The sequence below is a fragment of the Rhinolophus sinicus genome, linkage group LG03 (assembly GCF_036562045.2).
Source record: "Rhinolophus sinicus isolate RSC01 linkage group LG03, ASM3656204v1, whole genome shotgun sequence".
NCBI classification, from domain to species: Eukaryota; Metazoa; Chordata; class Mammalia; order Chiroptera; family Rhinolophidae; genus Rhinolophus; species Rhinolophus sinicus.
This window is the reverse complement of record NC_133753.1, coordinates 36394361-36415605: the sequence shown is the minus strand read 5'-3', so window position 1 is coordinate 36415605 and position 21245 is coordinate 36394361. Positions and strand designations below refer to the sequence as shown.

At 40.5% G+C, this 21245-nt stretch overlaps 1 protein-coding gene across 4 annotated transcripts in view; it reads right to left on the bottom strand.

Annotated features, from left to right (window-relative positions):
* SLC35F4 (solute carrier family 35 member F4) overlaps positions 1-21245 on the bottom strand; it is a 243541-nt gene that overhangs the window by 160565 nt on the left and 61731 nt on the right. Inside the window, exon 1 of one of the 4 annotated variants that reach the window (XM_074327430.1) lies at positions 21040-21241. The exons of the other annotated variants lie outside the window; for them this stretch is intronic. Within the exon in view, the coding sequence (XP_074183531.1) occupies positions 21040-21115 (76 nt within the window). The 5' untranslated portion in view covers positions 21116-21241. Of the gene's footprint in view, positions 1-21039; positions 21242-21245 lie in introns of those variants that run through there. 4 annotated transcript variants of the gene reach the window in all.

Sequence of the window (21245 nt, the reverse complement as noted above, 5' to 3'; positions counted from 1 at the left end):
ACCATGAGAATTTTTTAAAAAGAGTGATTGCTTTACCTTGTATGGGTCAGGGAAACTTTATGGAGATACAGGTATATAGAGAGAAGTGCTGAGTGAAAGGCAGAAAAATACACGACAAATTCAGGGGTCAGTAAATAAATTGATTTTGCTGGAATAGAGAATTTGAGTGGAAGAACAGCATGAATAAAAAAAGAACTAGAAAAATAAGCATGGGTGTTGGTTCACAAACTTGGGAGCTTCCCAGGTGAAATCTGAAACTGGCACCGGAACACAGTGGGCAAAGAGAGACTGAGGAAAGAGGCAGACAACTCCAGATTGTAGGTGGCAGGTTTAATAAATAAGGCAACTTACTTATGAGGCTTGTCTTGTGTTGTCTGCGAGACAAGTAGATTTCCGTATCCCCCTGCTAGAATCTTAAAAGTTTGCAGAGGCCTTAACTGGGTTTAGAGGCATATTCCTTAGAGATGGTCTCAACAACACCTTGCTCTCTCAAGGCTCATCCTTGAAAATGGCTCCAGCTGTGGGAACACTGGCCAAAACGTGTGTTTCAAAGACAGGATGAATATCCTCTGATTCCCCTGGTTTACCTCACAGGTCAACCTGAGGTTACATCCTCCGGATGACCTCCTCCAACAAGAGATCACTTCTGAGGATGCAGTATGTGCACACACACAAAGGACAGAAACTACTTCTTGAGCTCCTATTACCCATTAATTATACATGTACCCATAAGTTATCTAAATTAATGATCAGATAAGAGCACAGGGGCTTAGAGAGGTTAAATAGTTTGTTCAAGGTCAGTCTAGGTGTATCCAGATGTGAAAGACAAATGTGGCCTCTGACCTCCAGCTGACAGGCTAGCATCCTCAGAGATTTTAAGTAGATGGGCTGAGTTCATATCCTGGACTTCCAAGCCCAAGCTCATAACTCTCCAGGACTTCTCTGTTCCTATTTAGCACCCAATTAAGTCAAGTATTAGAAAACCTCACCCCCTCTTCACCTCACATGTTTTAGTTGCTCTTTGTGTGATATCTATGGCAATGACCCAGCCTGCATATCACAATCACCTTTTGGACTTTTCCCAGTCCCAAGGACCTGAATTAGAGCCAGACATCTGTATTTTTTAAATATTCCACAGGAGATACTAATGCACAGCCAAGGTTAAGAACTTGAACACAGGTCTAGGGCAATGCTTCTCAAACTGCCTGTGGTGAGAAACAAATTTCCGTTTTTAAAATTTCCCCTCCTCATAGATCAAAACTCTTGCAAAATCAATAAAAATGAATTAATCGAAAAAATAATCATGCACTGAAATATCACAGCAATGTCAATTTTTTATAAAGTTATCTCAATACTTACTCTCAATTTCCGTATTTATCTTGCCACGGACTGGGAACTGTTTCCCTTCAGAAATATCTTATTTTCTGATACCAAAATCTTAGACTCATTAAGTTGCTGGGTAACAAAGTTTGTTCATTCTATTTTCAGCCTATTTGGTATAATCTCTGTGACAAATTTGATACATAATCAATAATCTAAAACATACCCCAAAATTTATTACCTAAGATCTAAATGAAATCCACACAGGTACACTTTATTCTACTCTCTTATAAGACATCCAGACGAATGATCGAATAATGATGTTAATGATAATAATAATATTAATAGCTACTTTTTATTGAGTGCCTAGTCTGCCCCCAGGCACTGTGCTAACTTTTTTTACACATATTATCTGATTTAATTCTCACAAAAATCCAAAGAGGAAAGAACTTTTAATATTGCTATTTCCAATGTCAGAAAGCTGGCTGGAAAAGCTGGAACTCATACCCAAGAGTGCATTGATCCAAATAAATACTCGTTTTAGCCACTGCCCTACACTTCCTCCCAAAACTAATGATATTCATTTGTTCACTGAATATCTGATCAAGGCCCATCTATATGCCAAGTACTGTGTCCTCAGTCACATGCAGCATAAATTAATACTCAAATGCGCCAAAGTAATAGTATATTTACTCAAGCTCCAAGGGATAAAATTTGTCACAAAGACTATATCAAATAAGCTGGAAATAGAATGACTAAGCTTTGTTACCAAGCAACTTAATGAGTCTAAGATTTGGGTATCAGAAAATAAGATATTTCTGAAGGGAAACTGTTCCCAGTCTGTAGCAAGATAAATACAGAAATTGAGACTAAGCATTGAGGTAATTTTATAGAAAGTTGACATTGCTGTGATATTTCAGTGCATTATTTTTTCGATTAGTCCATTTTTGTTGATTTTGCAAGAGTTTTGATCTATGATGAGGGGAAAGTTAGAAAACGGAAACGGGCTCTTCCCCACAGGCAGTTTGAGAAGCATTGCCCTAGACCCGTGTTCACAGTCTTGGCTGTTCATTGGATACTCCTGAGGAGCTTTAAAAAGTATGAGTGCCCGGGTCTCAATCTCAGAGACTCTGTTCTGATTGGAATGGAACACAGCGTTGTCATTGGGATATTTAGAACTCCCGGGCTTTTCTAATATGCAGCAAAGTATTTGAGAACCACTTTCCTCGTACTGGTAAGCGATTAGGGCACACGCTCAGAGGTTAGTGAACTGGGAACACACAAAAGTAATTATTTTATGTTACTTTGAAAACTATTTTAAATTACAATTCAATGTTTTATTAAAAATAAGGGTAAATAGACAGAATGCTATGATATATAGTCATGTTACATACAATTTTTTTTATTAGTTTCAGGTGCACAAGACAAAGTAATACTTAGACGTTTATCACTTATATCCCTCACACTGTGTGAACCCCCCCCCATCCATTATCCCTCTGACATCGCACACAGCCATTACATTTCCACTGTCTCTATTCCTAATGCTGTACTCCGCTTCTTGTAACTATATACATACACACACACACACACACACACATATACATATATAAACTTGTAGTGGACATATCAAAACAGTATGGTACTGACATGAAAACAGACACATAGCTCAATGGAACAGAATGGAGAGCCCAGAAATAAATCCATTCCTATATGGTCATTTAATCTATGACAATGGAAGCAAGAATGTATGGTGGGGTAAAGACAGTCTATTCAATAAATGGTGCTGGGAAACCTGGACAGACAAATGCAAAAAAATGAAGCTTGACCACCTCCTTACACCATATACAAAAATAAATTCAAAATGGCTTAAAGACTTAAAAGTAAGATCTGAAACCATAAAATTCCTAGAAGAAAATATAGGAAGAAACTTCACAGACATTACCCGGAGTAAATTTTTACTGACATATCCCCTTGCGCAAGGGAAGTAAGAAAAAATAAACATGTGGGATTACATCAAACTCAAAAGTTTTTTTACAGCAAAGGAAACCATTAATAAAACGTACAATTTTTAATGTAAAATTTTTAGTGCAATATAACATGCATGGAGAAAAATACACAAAACAAGTCTACTGCTTGATATTTTCATAAACTAAACACATCCATAAAACCAGCATTCAGATCAAGAAACAGATCATGTACAATGTCATTTGCCCCCTAGTTATGACATCTAAAACAGCTTCCCACTGGAAGGAAATAAATTTAATGTACTCTGCCACTATGAACAAGACATTTGTCTTGGTTTACAGTTGGAAGATTTCAAAGAATATAAATAGAAAGTACAGTGATTCTTCCTGGTAAAGATAGCAGATTGAATAAACACATCTTTATTTGTCCTTTTAGGAAATTCCACTAAAATGACAATAAGTGAATTTTTTAAAGGCACAAATCCACAAGAATCAGGAAAGAAGACAATAACAAAATTTTAGAAGCTAGAAAGTGGTAAATGACTTGTCAAGCCTGAGGAAACTGAAACCTAAAGTAGAGGAAATGGATATTAGTCCAGTTTACAACCCAGAATTTCCCAAAGTTACCAGTTATCACTATAAAGGGGATGACAGTGATGTTAAAATCAAGAGCTTTGGTTTGGTCTGTTTAAGAAGGCTAAAGGCTTCTTAATCCCCACCCTCACTCTGGTAACATTTGACCTTCCCTCCCTTTATTCTGGCAAAGGCCCGAGCTTTATTCTCTTGAGAGGCCCAAACAAGAGTCTACAGGAACACTGGGCATAGTTGAATATTGGGATACCACACCAAAATCATGGACAAAGTAAGTGAATCTATGCACACTGCTCACTGACATGCCTAGCTTTCTTTCCTACTTGGTTCCCAAAAACGACAGCAGCCAGTCAGGAGATTAGAATAGTGTTATGCAGGGTGTCATGCAGGGTCTCAGCTCCTGCTCCTCACATAAGAACGCAGGATATTGTGAGGACAAAAAGGAACACCCACGGAGCCATGGATAGGGGGTTCATACCACTATAGTCTCACTGGCCGCTGGGTTGGAGATACAGGAAGCAGGCTCCATACTACCTGCAATCCGCTGTCTGCTTCTCTGCCAACCAACCAACCAACCAAACCCCTCACAGCCACAGCAGTTATATTAGTGGCTAATGGCTAACTGGTAGCAGCTGATGGCAACCCAGCCAGAGTGAATGGCCATATGATTACAGCTGATGGCCATTTACTACCCAAGCCAGCACCTTTCCATGTGAGTTCGAGAGCCTGGAAACTGCTCTCTGGGACTCTGGTTCCCTCACTCCACCCCTACAGAATCTTGCTTCACAATCTGCGCAACAAGAGTCTTCCACGAGGGCCCTGTGTCAGAAATCCAGCTCACAAGAAAAAGTTTCAGTCCAGTTCAAGCAATGTCCCAGGGGGTGTCCCTCAATGTCCACCTACTTTTTGGGCACAGCCAGACTTCCTGGGCACAGCCAGAGTTCTCAGGGTACCATGCCGGAACAATAGTGGCTCACAGCCAAGGTGCTTACATATCCTTGCTGGCCACTGGTCCAGATACAAAAAGCAAACATCCGCCAGCACCCCAACAAGGTGTCTTCCTGCACCAGTCTCGCTGGCAGCCAGGTGAGATACAGGAAGTAAACATCTGCCTGTACCCCAACAAGGGGTCTTCCTGTATCACAGTCTCGCTGGCAGCCAGGAGAGACACAGGAAGCAAACATCCGCCAGTTCCACTACTTGGCGGTACTTTCCCAAGCAAACAGTCAAGCGGTCCATCAAATCAGGGATGGGAGGCAATTCCCCATAATCCACAATCATTCACCAGGGCTGTGCGCTGGCCCCACAACGTGAGCCCTCTCCACAGGGCGAGGGCTCCAACTCCTCCCCAACCTGGGGGTAAGGGATGACCTTGACTTCACCTGTATCTTCCACCAAGGACTCAACAAGTGTTTCCTCCTGGGACCACAAGTCCCACACCTGGTCTGCCTCAGCAAGCACTTCCCAGCCCACACGACCGCAACGACCTTCGCTTTCTCCAGCCTATGCTGGTTGGAGAACCGTCCACTTCCTCCCACCCCTCCATGGGTATCCAGCTCCCGAGAACAGTGGCCACCGGGCACCACACTGTGTGGAGGCCACATGTCCTCCCAGAGTCAGATGCCATTCCTACCTGGCCAGAGTCCGGCTGGTCGCACCAGGTGTCCGAGTGAGTGGAGGCCTCGGTGTCAGATGTCCACAACTCTAGGAGCCCACGGAAGCAGCAGACCGCCAAAAGGAAGGAGACGCCCACCACGGCCAACAGGGTGGTGTGCCATCCAGAGGCTCAAGAGGCCCGCCAATTCACCGAGGGGTCACATTTCTCCCAAGCAGATAGCGCCTCCTGTTCCCAGCACCGCTCCTCACGGGCTTCCTGAAACTGAGCTTCCATATGTATAACCTTCTCCATTACCCCTTTGGGGATTCAGGCCGGTGCCATACCCTGCTCACTGCACCATGTGTCAGGCAGGGTGTCATGCGGGGTCTCAGCTCCCGCTCCCCACATAAGAACGCAGGATATGGTGAGGCCAAAAAGGAACACCCACGGAGCCATGGATAGGGGGTTCATACCACTATAGTCTCACTGGCTGCTGGGCTGGAGATACAGGAAGCAGGCTCCACACGACCCACAATCTGCTGCCTGCTTCTCTGCCAACCAACCAACCCACCTCTGCGTAGCCACGGCAGTTATATTAGTGGCTAATGGCTAACTTGTAACAGCTGATGGCCAACAAGCCACAGTGAATGGCCATCTGATAACAGCTGATGGCCATCTAATAACCGAGCCAGCACCTTTCCATGTGAGGCCAAGAGCCTGGAAACTGCTCTCTGGGACTTGTAGGAGCCTGACTCAGAGAAACTATGCTATCCGGAAGCACATGGCCTAATTCCTGGAACAGTCAGTTTGCCCTTAAAAGGTCACGTCTCTGATAAGTAAAGCCCCTTCCTCATTCCGCTCTCTCCTTCCTCATTCACTACCCTAACCCATATAATCTTGTAGCTGCAATAAAAAATTTGAGGCTTGATCAGAACTTTGTCTTGCCTCCATTTCTTCGCGCCTCCTATTTTCTCTTTTCAGGGTGTCTCCCTTCGGTCCCTGTTGAATGCCCCGCTGGTCGGGGCAGGGACTCAGTCCCACAAATAGTCTTCTGTGATCTAAAGAACCAGATCTTAAAGAAAATGATATTGAGGATTCCCAAGAAAAGAGCCCAGCTGTTTCACAGTGAAGTCATAATAGATAAGCCCTTGTTGGGAGACAATTCATCATGGGTCTTCCATTTCTGAACATCTTGTGTAGGATCTGACAGCCTTTTGTTCTGGACTACCTTTTCAAGGCTCTGTAGAGTGAACAGTTTGGAAGGTAGAAATAATGTCTCCCTCTAGAACAGAAGGCAGGTTTGTTTACTAACGTCTTCCTCTGGAGCGAAGGCTGAGTGGGTGCTATATGTCATTATAAGGGATTGGGATTCCCTAAGCTCAGGAGTCCTCAGCTGTGACTCAAACCTACTACATAGTAAGGAAGCCTTTGTGGAACTTGGGGAGCAAGGGGAACCACTGTGAGCATGAAGCTCATGCTACTTGCTAACCTGTGAATAAGAAAGTCCTTTGTACCTGACCTAGGTTTCTCCTGTCTTCTGCTAGCATCCATGAAACTGTAGTGGGCTAACTTGCAAGGGGGGTAAGATCTGTCATAGTTCTTAACTTCCTCAACCATTCTCACCGCTTCCAAATAGTTTTGGAGTCCTATACTCTAGAATGTAAGCAGACGAACAAAAATCACAAAACATCCAAGGATATTGGCTAAAAATAATAAAAGAAAAATTTAAAGCAACTTGGAGGAAACAGCCCATTCAAGAGAAAAAACTTCTAAAACCATATTAGTAATATCCTCAAGGAATAAAAGAAGCTATTATATCCATAAAACAAAAATAAGATGTAATAATTTTAAAAGGAATATTAAGAAAACAAAAGAGAACTTTTACAACTTTAAATGAAACTTTAAGTGAAAAACTTAGTAGAAGAGTTTGAAAATAAATTCAGGGACATAGCCTACAAAGTATAACACACAAAGAGATGGAAAACAGGAAAGAAAAAATTAGAATCTGATATTTCATTACAGCATAAGCCATTAAGTCAGCCATCCACCTCTCAAATTCCTGCTATAAAAGAGAGTAAATTTCCCCATTTCTTAGCCAATATAAATTGAGTTTTCTTTACTTGCAGCCAAATCCATCCTGGGGAAATCTTGGGAACCGGTGTGTTTTGGAAAAGGATAAACTGCATTGTGGTCTGCAGCAGGGGATAAAAATGGAACCCGTGCCTTTATCAAATAAAGTCCTTCCCCAAACTTGCTCATTTGCCATAATTTTTATGCAAATTGGAGAGTCCAACAACTATGCTATTTCCCATTAGCAAATAACTATATATCTCACAATGCTTCCAACTCCTGATTTTCTGTTATATGTGTATGACTATCATCCACCAAATGTCTGACAAACTGTGCCTGGGGAGAAAAGTAGATTGTGCTATTTGGTGATAAAAGTAGCTTTCCATATCAGTGTAACTTGCTGCCTTATACATCAGCATGTATAATAGTAGCAACCAAAATTTTGTCAATGATCTCACAAGAAACCTTTCCTATTGCCTCAAAAGCCAATTCCATCAGAGCCAGTGAAGAGAATGTGGAGTTCTCCTTAACTACCTAGAAGCTAATATCTTTCCAGAAAGCATGACTTGAAATCTTTGAATGACATTCGGGAAAACATTTGTACCACCTTTGAGATATTAAAGAGAAAATCTCAGGCCCAAAATGGTATCACTCATGCTGAAAGCCTATGATACCAAACCTAGATTTAATAAATACCTGATTGAACTGCAGTTTCAACCTGTTCCAGAAATGTAATCTCAATCAATCAGTCTGGAATTTTCTGGTGGAGCACCAGTAAGGTAATCTGCAGGTGGGCCCTCTCCATCCCCATAGAAAGAAGAGGTAATCTGCATGATAAAAAAGCATTTCTGTCCCCTTCTCCCCAAAAGAAGATGTCCTCATCTAAAAATAATCCTTGCTTTTCTTTTGTTACTAGCTCCTTTGTCCTACCCTTCTTCCTATAAGAACCTTCCATTTTGTACAGTCCCTCAGAGCTCCCTTCTAGTTGTTAGGTGGGATGGTGCCCAATTCATGAATCACTTAATAAAGCCAATTAGATCTTCAGATTTACTCAGTTGAATTACGTGTTTTTAACAGAGAGAAAAGGGAAGCCCATCCTGAGAGCAGTCAGTTCAAAGAGAAGTTCATTCTTCATTTTGCTTAGTTTGTAGAAATAAATATGATATACTTTTTCACTGAAAGTTTTAAAGTCACTATTATAATGCAGCTGAAGATCACATTTTTTTTTTTTTTTTTAAACATAGCTTCTCAGGAAAGTAAAGATCCAGAATGACATGTCATAAAATGTCTGTGCAGACAATCTATAGATATCTAGATACACTGCAGGATATATTTGAAGGCTAATTCTGCTTAGACAACCTTAAAATTGAAACATAATTTCATCCTTTTTTTGCTGACAAAAGACAGCATGGATGATGCAGATCTCACATCAAAGATGATTTCATTGACTTGAGTACAAATCAAATGATGTGACATTAATTCAACTTGAAGAATTTATGAGAAGTCTGGTGTTTATTGGTACAAATCCAACCTCTTCCTGCAAAATAAGCTATAGGACCTCTAACTTCATATCCTTGTGAGTTAGACTTTTTAGAAGGTGTTAAAATTTTAATCAAATTGAAATCAACCCGATGTCAAAGATGAGCTGCATATTCCTGTGGCTGAGGCTACTCCACAATTTCAAACTACAAGAGCTTTCTCACTAAAATTCACTTTTGAATAAAACTGAAGTTCATGTTTATTTTAGTTAACAAATTTGAATTATTTCAATTTTTTCAGGCACTACCATTAAATTTTGCATCCATTCTCATAAGACAAAAAAAAAAAAAAGATACAATTTGTTGAAATCACCATTCCTATAGCCTGTTCCTAAGAAGTAATAAATGTCTAGTGTAATGAAATAAACTACATAAAAATGTTTGGTGTATATGTGCATTTTTTGGGGTGAGGGGGTAATTTATAGCTTTATTTAGATTTTCAAAGATTTCTGTGTCCCCCAAAATGTTAAAAAGCACAAATGTTAGAAACTATTGTTTGTACTATAAAAGAACAGTCCTCTAAGATACTACATAATTACCATGTTAAGTCATAGGTGATTTCTAACACGAATTTAATCCATTGTCATCTTGAAAACTAGCAGTTAAGTTTTCAAATGTGGTCTGATCCAAGGCCTAAAACATTGGCCAGGAAGTTCCTATAAAATTGAAATTATCTTTTGAAGTTCAATGCATTAAAAGCTTATTTAAGATACATGACAACTAAGTGCAATGCAGTATCCTGGACTGGATCCTGGAACAGAAAGAGAACCTTAATGTAAAAACTGGTGAAATCCAAATAGAGCCTAGATTTTAATTAATGGTATGTACCAATATTGGTTCCTTGGTTCTGACAAACATACATTGGTAATGTAAAGTGATAACAATGGGGTAAAACTGGGTAAGGGGTATAGAGGAACTCTCTATTATCTTTGCAGCTTTTCTGTAAGTCTAAAAATATTCCAAATAAAATGTGGATTTAAAAATAAAACATCTACTCAATTTTTAACAAGGTTTAATCAAGCAACAAATATTTATGGAGCATAAGTGGTGACATAAATTATAATTGTAGTTTGTAGTAAGTGCTATAAAGGAAAAATGCATGAGATGAGAGAGGTGTAAAGCTGGAAAGGCCTCTCTGAGGCAGTGGCACTTAATATGAGACCTGAGAGACGGCTAGAAGCCAGGCAGGTAACACCACCAGGAGGAGGGATGAGCTTGTTCATCAGCCCAGAGGAAGGACAGGGTCTGGAGCACGTGCCAGTATAACCATAGCACAGTGAGGGCATGGGAGAATGGTGCCATCTGAAGAACTCGACCCTGCAGGGCCTTGTAGGCTGGGTTTGGGGTTTTATACTTTTCCAAAGACGTATGGGAAGCCACTGAGGACTTTAACCAGAGGAATGGCGGCATCTAATTAATGCTTTTTAAAGATCACAAAGGCGGCTACATGGACACGGACTAGAAAGGTCAAAGACAACAAGCTCCTGTTTCAGGTGCTCACAACTTTTTTAAAAATTAAGGCGAATTCTGTATTACATCATCTATATATCACATTATGTGTGCACCATGTGATAGATAGGTGATGTATGAGTATTACAGAATTGTACACTTGAAACCTATGTAACTTTACTAACCATTGTCACCCCAATAAACTTTAATTTAAAAAAATAAATAAAAATGAAGGAGAAAACGTTCTCAACTTCTAATATATTTGTTCTAAAAAGTCCCTGGGAAATAGATAGGTATCTGGCTTCTTTAGAACCTGCCGCCATAACCCCAGCAGGGAAGATGTTGTAACCCAGGCTCCCAACTCATTCGACCTGGGTCTTCCCTTTAGAATGCCTATGATTAAACATGAGAATGAACAGAAACACATGATAGATACCAAAGTCACATGATCTGGGTTTTGGCAAGATATCAGTAGCAAAACCCTGCCGGACCTTCCACCCTTAGGAATCTTAGCTTTCCCAAGGGGTAAAGAATTCCTAGTATGTCTGGTTTTCAGGACCATAAAACTATTACTGACACCTCCCTAGTGTTGTCTTGGCATTAGCCCAGGACAAAAGAGAGAAAATCTTAGACTTTACAATAGTGTAATTACAGTCCTCGTTTAACAATATACAATGTTAAATGCCATCCTCAGTTACTATATCTTGAATCTGAAGAAAGTGGTGTGTTGCCCTATCTGATCTCGAAAAAGAAATATGTCTTCCACACTTGTTGCAACCAGTAGCACTCCAATAGAATGTAATAAGCAGTCCGCAGTACTGGCTGGGTAATATTAAAATAGAACTCCCTAGGGACTGATAATCTAAACAGACACTTGGATTTTCTCAGTTTATAGAAATGCAGTGTCTATAACTTCACTAAACAGTACCTAGATACACTCTAAGGGCTATCAGTACCCAAAAAAAATAATAATAATAAGATCTTGAATGAAGCCTACTAGTTGATATGAAAAACTTTTCACACATACATCTATGAACTGAACAGCTACTAAGGTGACTGTCCAGCCAATCGCTCCTTTTCTCTATACTCATAAACTAAGTCTTCCCCCAGTTAGTAGGTTACAGGAGAGAGCCTGTGGCAGCCATGATTACATAACTTGACCCTGCCCCAAACTACCAGTCAATGCGCTCAAGAGTGTGTGCTTGATACAAATTAGACCAACGAGTCCCTTTCCCCAGGAAAGGGATTTAGAAGTAAGAGATTCTTGCTCAATCTGTCTGGTCTCTTGAACAAAGGACAGATAAACATTGGAACTGCTGGCAGAGTCTATTTTCAACCATTTGGACCAGAAAATAGAGAAAGCCAGCCTGCAGCAAGAGACAAGAATGGAGAATGTGTGCCAGAAAAGAGGAGATAAAAGGCAGAGAAAGAGGGCTTCCCATTTTCCTCCACAGCCCTCCAGGACCTTATGCTACATTATACCCCTTAATCCCTGCCCTTAAAATCTGTGAGAGACCCCAATATCCTTTCAATTGCTGCCATTTTTGCTTAAGCTAGTTCAGGTACAATCCTGTGACTAGAAACTAAACAAGCCCTCAATAACACTCCACGTCTCTCCATTTTATTGAGTCTCAAATAACAGAACTAGCTTGCCCAAATTTTTTAAGCCAAGCTCTCTCAAAGGAAAATCTAATTCCAGCCTCTGAAAACAGATAAATGCAACAACATGAAAGAAAAATGCTTATCCTAAAATGTTAAGTGGAAAAGAAGCAGGGCACAAAATTGTATGTATATCAAAATTATGACTACACTATAGTGTCACTAAATCAAGACGTGAACCCCAATATGCATTAGGACTATTGGAAGGAAATTAACCAAAATAACAGGAGTTATGTTAGGGTCACAAGATTATTTTCCTTTTTCTCTATATTCCTCTGTATCTGTTAGTTAGTGCTTTATAACTTAAAAAATTGTAACTACCGTGCTTCCCCCAAAATAAGACCTAACTGGAAAAATAAGCTCTAGCATGATTTTTCAGGATGACATCCCCTGAACATAAGCCCTAATGCGTCTTTTGAAGCAAAAATTAATATAAGACCCCATCTTATTTTGGGGGAAACACGGTATTATAACTAAGTAAGACTATGAATAAATATGTAAATGCGTTTGTAACATAATGATGTATTTTTTTAAGTAGAACATACAATACCTTATTTGTTATATTTGCTACTATATAAATAGCCAAAAAAGGAACTGCCCCTCTAAGATTCCACATATAAAAGGAACAATAAAACTTCCACTAGACCATTCCAAATTAATCCTCAGCCTTCACTTCCTCTTCACCTGATTGCCCTACTAATGCTATCTAACGTTACCCACCACATCCCATGCTACCCATTGTCATCTGGAATTCCACCCTTCCCCTTCCCACCCTCACCTCCACATTCCCCCACCTCCCCCACCCCTGCATTCTCCTCTACTTTGATGTCTGGGTATTTGCATCTCCATACATGCAAACCCATTTTGCCACCCATACATAGATCCTAGACTTGTCTCCTCTGTTTTGGATCAACCCAGTGGAAATAATCTCATCACAAATGGCCTCCAGCCCATTATAAATGATCCCTAAAGGCATTCCAAGTAGGACTGCTCCTTTCGGTTACAACGTCAGGCAAGCTAGAAATGGCTAAGGGGAGGAAGGCAACATCCAAAAATAAAAGCCATTATGAACTTGGATAATTTGTAAATTATCTTGAACATTGCTGTAACACAATTTTCCATAACAATTCAAAGTATGATATTGGATATGGTGGGAAAAAGTGGTAAACCATTTATTTACAAAAAAAAAAAAATGAGCAAGGCTCTTTGAAATCATGAAATCAATGCTATTAGTTTTCTCCATAATCATAACAGATTCCATACATTGAACTGGGTGTTGTACCAGACATTCTATATACATTATCTTCCTTAATCCTTACAATGACCTGTGAAGCAACTATTATTATTTCCATTTTCCAAGAACAAAATTGTTCATTTAAGAGGTCAAGTTACTTACACAAATTTAAAAGGCTAGCAAGTAGCAGACTAGGGTCTTGTGGTCTTTGCATTAAACCTAATGGCCTCATCCAGGTCATTTAAGGCTTTCTAAAGAAAGTATATCAAACTGAATGTGAAACCCACATGTTAGCTGGTAGTAGAAGTAGTATTCTATAATACAAATATTCAGTTTATATGTAAATTTGTATTTTAAGTGAAAAATACATATCAGAATTGACATTGTAGAAACTACCACATTATCCATATTAATGACTATGCAGTGATATTCAGGATCAATGTAGCCCTTATGTGTCATAGTCTAAAACTGTTTACAAAATACTACCTATCATATACAAAGAAGCATAAAGCTTACTGTCAGGTATAAACAGAATATGAACTGGGAGAAACGTTTGGTCCATTCATTTCACCAGCAAGAGACAATTTTATAACTCATCCAGTTAGAGTGCTTAAGTATTATATTCATATTGTACCATGAAGACCAACAGTAACCACTTTAAAGGGGGGAGGTGGGCACATTTCATTTCTTATAATTCTAGTAACTTTATATTTACTACTCTGTGTTTTTAAAAATTGCCTTACCTCCACCCCATTCAAGTACAGAAAATATTATGAAGGAAATAGGAAATACACAAATGCAGAAGTTACAACCACAAAGGTAAAGTGACCATACCATACCATTTGGTGTATTCTCATTCTTTGAATAGGCACCTCTGTTTGTTTCATTCATAGCAAGCAAATTTTTTTAATTTCCTTCCAATCACTACCATCACATATTATTTTTTTCTGTGTGAAAACAATTGACGCTCCAATTTCTTCAAAGGAATCTAATCATTCATTCACTAGTACAATAAACTTTATTGAGTACCCAGAATGTACTAGACACTTTGCCTAAGAGGCAAATAAATAAATAAAGATAAGTCCCTTTCCTCCTCAAGCTCTGTGGGTGACATAGCCTGGTGTAAACAGCCCAAAATAGTAGTCTGCTAAATGCTGGAACAGAGGGGAGTACATAGTATTACAGAAGCACAGAAGAAAGAGTCACCCAGCCTGGAGCAATCAGGAAGATTTACAGAAGACAGTGCACTTAAACTCAGCCTTTAAAGATAAAGAGGAGCTTTCCAAAGCGTGAGGAAGGAGACAGAGGGAGAAGAAGCCATTTGGGCCATAGTGTACAAGGACACTGAGGAGCAGAAGAGTATGGGGACAATAATTTTAATAAAACAACGAGCTGCTTAATGAAACTATGACCAGGATTTGTGGAGGCCATGTGGGATGTGAAACTAAAAAGAAAAATTGAAGTAAAAATCCAACCATTTACGTAGATGAAGGTGCTTAAATATATGGGAGACTGTATACATTAAATTTATAACAAATATATAGACCAATGAGAGAAATGTTCAGTACGAAATAAAAAGTATTTGCCTGTATCTGTGGATATAAAAATGACCAAAAGGACAGTGCTAACCAAAACATTAACACTAATCACCTCTGGGTGGTGGAATTATGAGTTATTTTGTTTTAATCTGTCTTTGCTTCTCTGCCTTCCAGATTTTCTGCATTAAGCATGCATTACTTTGGCAATTAGGGAGGAAATGTGTCTTAAAATAGAACAACGTAAGCTGAGCTCAGGTTGTGGCAACTAAGGAGTTTGGACTTTATTCCACAGAAAATGAAGATTTATTTCAGGCAATTGATTAGGGAAATGAGGTGAGCAGATTTGCCTTTTAGGGAATTAAAGGTGGTGAAGGTGAGGCTGGGCAGAAGATGTGATGGATAGAACTAAGGCAGTGATGGTGGGAGGGACAGTTGGGGCAGGACACTGAATATGGGGTGTGGGGAGAGGGCGGAGTCTGAGGATAACTCCAGGTTTCTGGCAATTGGTTAGATACAGATATTGGAAGCTAAAAAACATAATAAGAAGGCAAAGTCACATTTTAAGGACAGGATGATGAATTTAGTTTTATGTGTGACATGCCTGGAGGACATCCAGGTAGGAATTCTAGTATAAAGTTTGAAATGTGGGTCAGAGTTCAGAAAAAGTGGATCTAGAAATACAGACAGATATAGTGAAGCCATGAGATTGATTAGCTTACTTGGGGAAAGTAAAGAGTGAGAAGAGACAGCTGAGGCTGGAAATTTGGGAAAGGCTAAGTCATAGCAGTCAGACAGTCAAAGGAGCCGGAAGTTGGTAGCGTTCCTTTTGGAGACAGGATGATCAGAGATAGGATCACAGCAAGGGGAGAAAGTTTTACTGTAAATGTGCAACTATGAATGGAAATTAGCTATAGAACCTGGTCACGTACAGGGTATAGCAAAAACAAAAGGCCAACATATGGTATGTTGTTTGTACCATATGGCATGGTACAAAAAGAGGCAACTGGCTACTATCTGAGAAGGTGGAGTGATGAGACAGAGGCAAAGTAAATGGACTCATAGAGTTTACTAGTGAGATTCTTCCGTAGAGGGTGGGACTCTTTGCAGACTGTCAAAGATGACCTACTGTATTGCTGTTCTGAGACAGTGACATCCATCCTCTTTTTTACAGAGACTGGCGTCCACAGAGAGGTGTCCCAGGTCTCAGAGTCAGTTGCTGACAGGTTTAGACTACAATCAATTTCCAAACCACTATGGTTTAATTCACTGCACATCAACATACTGCCTCCTTACATAAGCACAAAAAGAAACCTCACCCTCAAACCTTCAATAATGGAACACAATAAAACAAATGAATTTATCCTTTGACTTGAATTGTGGAAATGAATGACTTCTTATAGTATACAACCATTTTATCTCTCTGACCACCACCTTTTATCTTCCAGCTAACTACAGCTAGCCTTCAACCCCACTGAGATTTCCATCCCTTGATTCCCCGCCCCCCCCCCCCCCCCCCCCCGTTTTCACTCTCCCCAATGGTCTTCATTTCCTCTCTTCTCTACTTACCAGTTTTCAATTCTATGGTCAATCATTATAATAATACTTTCTTTGCCCCTATTATTTTATTATACCTATTGGATAATTTGTAACTCTGGTTAAACCCTTCTCTTCACTTGCTCCATGTCTCCACTGTGTCAATGAATACAACAACCTACGGACTGGTTTCACTTTAAATTTGTGACCAGAAACTTTTTGTTTTTACTGTCTTTTTTTTTAAATTAAAGTTTATTGGGGTGACAATTGTTAGTATAGTTACATAAGTTTCAGGTGTACAATTCTGCAATACATCATCTATATATCATATTGTGTGCTCACCACCCAGAGGCAGTTCTCCTTCCATCACCATATATTTGACCAGAAACTTTAAATGGATCCTTTAAGGCAGCCAGACCACCTTAAGGTACTTCCCCAGTTTGCTCACTGACCCTGTTTAAGTATTCACATCTTCTCTCTCCTCCAACCTCTACCTCTTCTCAAATTCTCATTCTCAGTGGATGACCTTGCTTCTTATTTGGAGAAAACTAAAGCAAAAAGAAAACATCAAGAGACTCCCACCATCTCAGTTACCCACCTTCCAGAACCTGCACCTGTACACTCTGCCCTATATGTTCCTTTCTAAAGCAATGTCTGTTCCCTTGTGCACTAGATTTAATACCCTATCTCTCCAACATCACAATTTTTTCTTTCTCTAATGAGTCATTCTCATGTTACATGCAAACATGCTGATATTTCTCCTATCTTAAAAACAAAACAAACAAACAAACAAAAAAACTTCTTTAACCCCACAACCCCTAATCCCTCTTCCTCTTTGCACAAAACTCTTTGATGCGTCGTCTATACTCAGGTTTCCAATCCCTTCCTCTCATTCTCTGTAAACACATTCTAATGCATTTTATGCAACTTTACCTGCTCGTGTCAAAGTCACCAATGATATACCCAGTTGCCAAATTCATGGTCAGTTAGCAGTCTTCATTTTACTTGACCTTTCATCACCACTGGACTCAGATAATCCCTTCCCTCTGAAACTCTTTTCTGGCTTCCAGGGTATCGCATGCTTCTGGATTCCCTTCTACCTCCCTAGGAGCTCTTTCTTGGTCTCTTAATGGTCTCTCCTTTTCTCCCCAACCTCTTAACACCTGAGAGCCCCAGAGTTCAGGCCTTGTTCCTCTTCTCTATATACATTCACTCTTTGGAGCTCTCATCAGTATTAGGCTTTAGATAACATCCAAATGCTGGAACATCCCTAATTTATACCTCCAGTCAGACATCTCCAGCCTTATTCAACATCTCCAACTACATTTAACCTTTCCCAAAAGTCATCCTTACCCCCAACCCCCTAAACTTCTCTGCCTTGCAGCCTTTCACACTTCAGCCACTGGCAACTCAAACTTGGTCAAATCAGAAAAGAGGGGATCACTTTTTACTCCTTTCTTTCTTGCAGATACCATAGCCAATTCATCAGGAAACCCTATTGGCTGTAATTTCAAATATAACCAGAATCTGACCACCTCTCACTACCTCTATTGCTACCACTCTGATTCAAACCATTATCACTTCTCACCCAGGTTATTACAATAGCATGCTAACTAGTCTCTCTGCTTTCACGCTTGCTCCAACAGAGCAATCAAATTGATTCTTTGGAAAGGTAAGTCAAGTCACATCACTCTGTCAAAACCCTGAAAAGACTCCCCATTTCATTCAGCGTACAAGCCCAATGACTTGCAATGGCCTCTAAGACCCTGCTTCATCTGAGCCCCTGTATGACCTCATCTCCAACCTCTCCCCCAGTTGTTCATCCCACTTCAGCCATGCAGGCCTCCTTGCTCTTTCTCTAGCACGCCAGGCATGCTTCACTTGGAGCTTTGCCCTGGCTCTTCCCTCTGCCTGGAACATCTTCCTCTCAATGTCCACATGGACAACTCCCTCATATCTTCAGGTCTTTGCTCACTTGTGACCTCCTCAGTGAGGCCTTATTTGACCACCCTACTTAAAATTGCCACAATCGCTAGCCCCCTCAGAATTTTAAAATCTTTTTTACACTCTTGCAATTTTTCAAAGCAATTTGTAATTTTTGTATTTTTCATCTTGAAATATAATTTCATAATTTGTTTATTATTTACTGTCTGTCTCTTCCCACTAGAACTTAAGCTCTAAAAACAAAAATACTTTTGTCTGTTTTGTTCACTGATGGATTCCTAGCACATAAGAGATGCTCAGTTAACAACTATTTAATGAATAGATCTATTTCCCATACAGATCATAACTCGAGGCTAGAGAAATGCTTTAATCATCTCTGTACCATACATATATATGTATCAGAATAAAATATATGTATTTGTATCAGCCTGACTACTAGAATTTGTTCTAGACAAGGTACTCATTTTCCTGACTGGCAGGGTGGCATCAGGATGTATTAACAGGACACTCATCACTGATTCATATTCTTAGAGGTGAGTCCCTACCTACCTCTAAAAAGACAAACAGCATAGATATCAAGAGATCATCCCATCTTGAAGCCTCATATGTAACCAGACAGAAAATGGGAATGTCATCTTGCCTTCACATACTATAGACTCCTCTCCACAGCCTTTTCATAAATATATCCCTCCAGCCTTCCCCCAAGCGGTTACTCATTCCTGATAACAGCTAAATCAATTGCCCATATTGTACTGGTTTGCTTCAATGTGTTTGTTCAGTAGTTGAAGCCTGAATTAAGGGCAGGGTTATTTCATGGTGCTCGGCTGCCTGGCTCTCTTCCAGCTCTCTTCTCTCCTCGCTGGTCATTGTGCAAAATGGCAACTTCTTCCTACCTCCGAAAGCACAAGCATCCTGAAAGTTATTTCAGTATCACGTAATTCTCTGTCCGTGTGAGTTTCTCTGCCTTCACTGTTTCAACTCCATGGCCTAAAGTGAGGTAAGTGCCCATCACAAATAACTATTCCAAGTTCATCTTTATCCCTTTTATCTTCAGTTACTGTCTTGGCCAACACTCAGCCCTCTTTCTGTCCTGTTATTGCATGGCAAATGAAACACATAGAGCTACTTCAACAAGTAGGAAAAGATAATATGAACATGTCTTTATTTAAAATGTCACTTTTCCAGTATCCTTTTGGGTTTGTTCTTTATTAACCAAATTCCACTGTTATGAAAATTATAACAATATACTACCCTGAGTTTTGTAGTTTCACAGACAGCTTCTATATTCTCCAAGCAACCAAGAATCCATGATTCCTAATTAAAATATTCAAAGGTGAAATCTAAGGAATCTCCACATGGTAATGTCAGTGACTTCATGTAAGTTTCTAGGGTTAAAAAAGAAACCCTTTGCTGATAGGGAAAAAAAAGTTTTTGAGTCTATAGTACAAAGATTCAAACTGCATTCCACAGCATGTTATTTTCTTTCCAGAAAATTCTAACACTATATCATTACTTTTGTATGGAAAATGAATAATGTATGCCTCTAATGCTAAAAACAGCTAGACAGAAACCATCCAAATCAGATTGGCCTTTCCTGAAGCCAAATGAAATCTTGAACTAGAAAATATCTGTGTGAGGACAGCCCATGGAAGAAAGCTCTTGAATTATTATTCAATATAAATGGAGTATAGTGGGAGAGAAAGTTACATGGAAAAAAAGAAAAATGTCCCTGGTCTATGTGTCAGGGTTTGTCTGCTTCAGAGAAATTGCAATGTTGATTGTACCCCAAAATGTCACAGGAAAATACCAATCAGAAATGCTTCTAGGAGCTTCCAAGCCTTCTGGTTAAAATTAACAGCAAAAACATTAATTGAGCTCCATCTATTGCAATAGAAATGTATTGATATAGAAAAAGTGAAACCCCACCTGCACGGAAATTAAGCCGCAGCTACTCCCCCATTTGAGAAGAGGCGAAAATGAGCCAGCAGAACTAATGCCAGCAAATATAGACAGTGGGTTTGTGTGTTGGGGGAGGGGGCCAAAGTAGAGCGCACCTCATCTCCCTCCCAGCAAAACTGCTCCAGAAATGCGAAAGCATCTGCGCTGCAGGACCTCACTTAGCCAGAAGAAAGCTGGTACCCAGCAGAACAGCCTGCTGGGGCTCAGGGGAAGACGCGACGTGCCCTGGCGGCGCTTCCCCCTCGCACCCACCCCACCCCCAGTCATGTGCACGGTCTCTGACTCCAAGCTCTGGGACTCGGAGACCCAAAGCAGGTTCTTTCTCTGCCCGGGATGGCGAACCTCCCAAACACGTTTTGACAAGAGTAATTCCCGCGCTGGCAATGTCTCAGCAGCCCAAAGCGAGCAAGCTGACCTAGCGGGAGCCGGGACCCAAGTCTGGTTCAGCAGCCCTGGCTGGTCCCACCCCCGAATCTATCCAGCCTGCGTCCCCAGCGCCCCGCCAGCAGCCTGGCACCCAGTAGGGGCTTTCGAGAGTGTAGCCCCAAAGGCTGACTTTCCGCTAAGTAAACAGCCATGTTAGCCTGCTCCGGTCGTAAATAAGCCAGGGGTGAGCGGGCCGACAGCCGTCTGGAGCGCTCACCGGGTCCTTTCTGCGCCTCCGCCCCCAAGGCTGCGAATGTTTCCAAACTCCTAGGCGCAAACGACCGGAGCCCCATTTTCCTTCCATGGTTCAGGACCGAGGACAGCGCACATACTTTGGCCCACTGGCCCCACTGCCAAGAGGGTGGCGTTGGCGGCTCAGGCAAGGCTGCAGGTGTCCGGACGACTCTCCCTCTCGCATCCCAC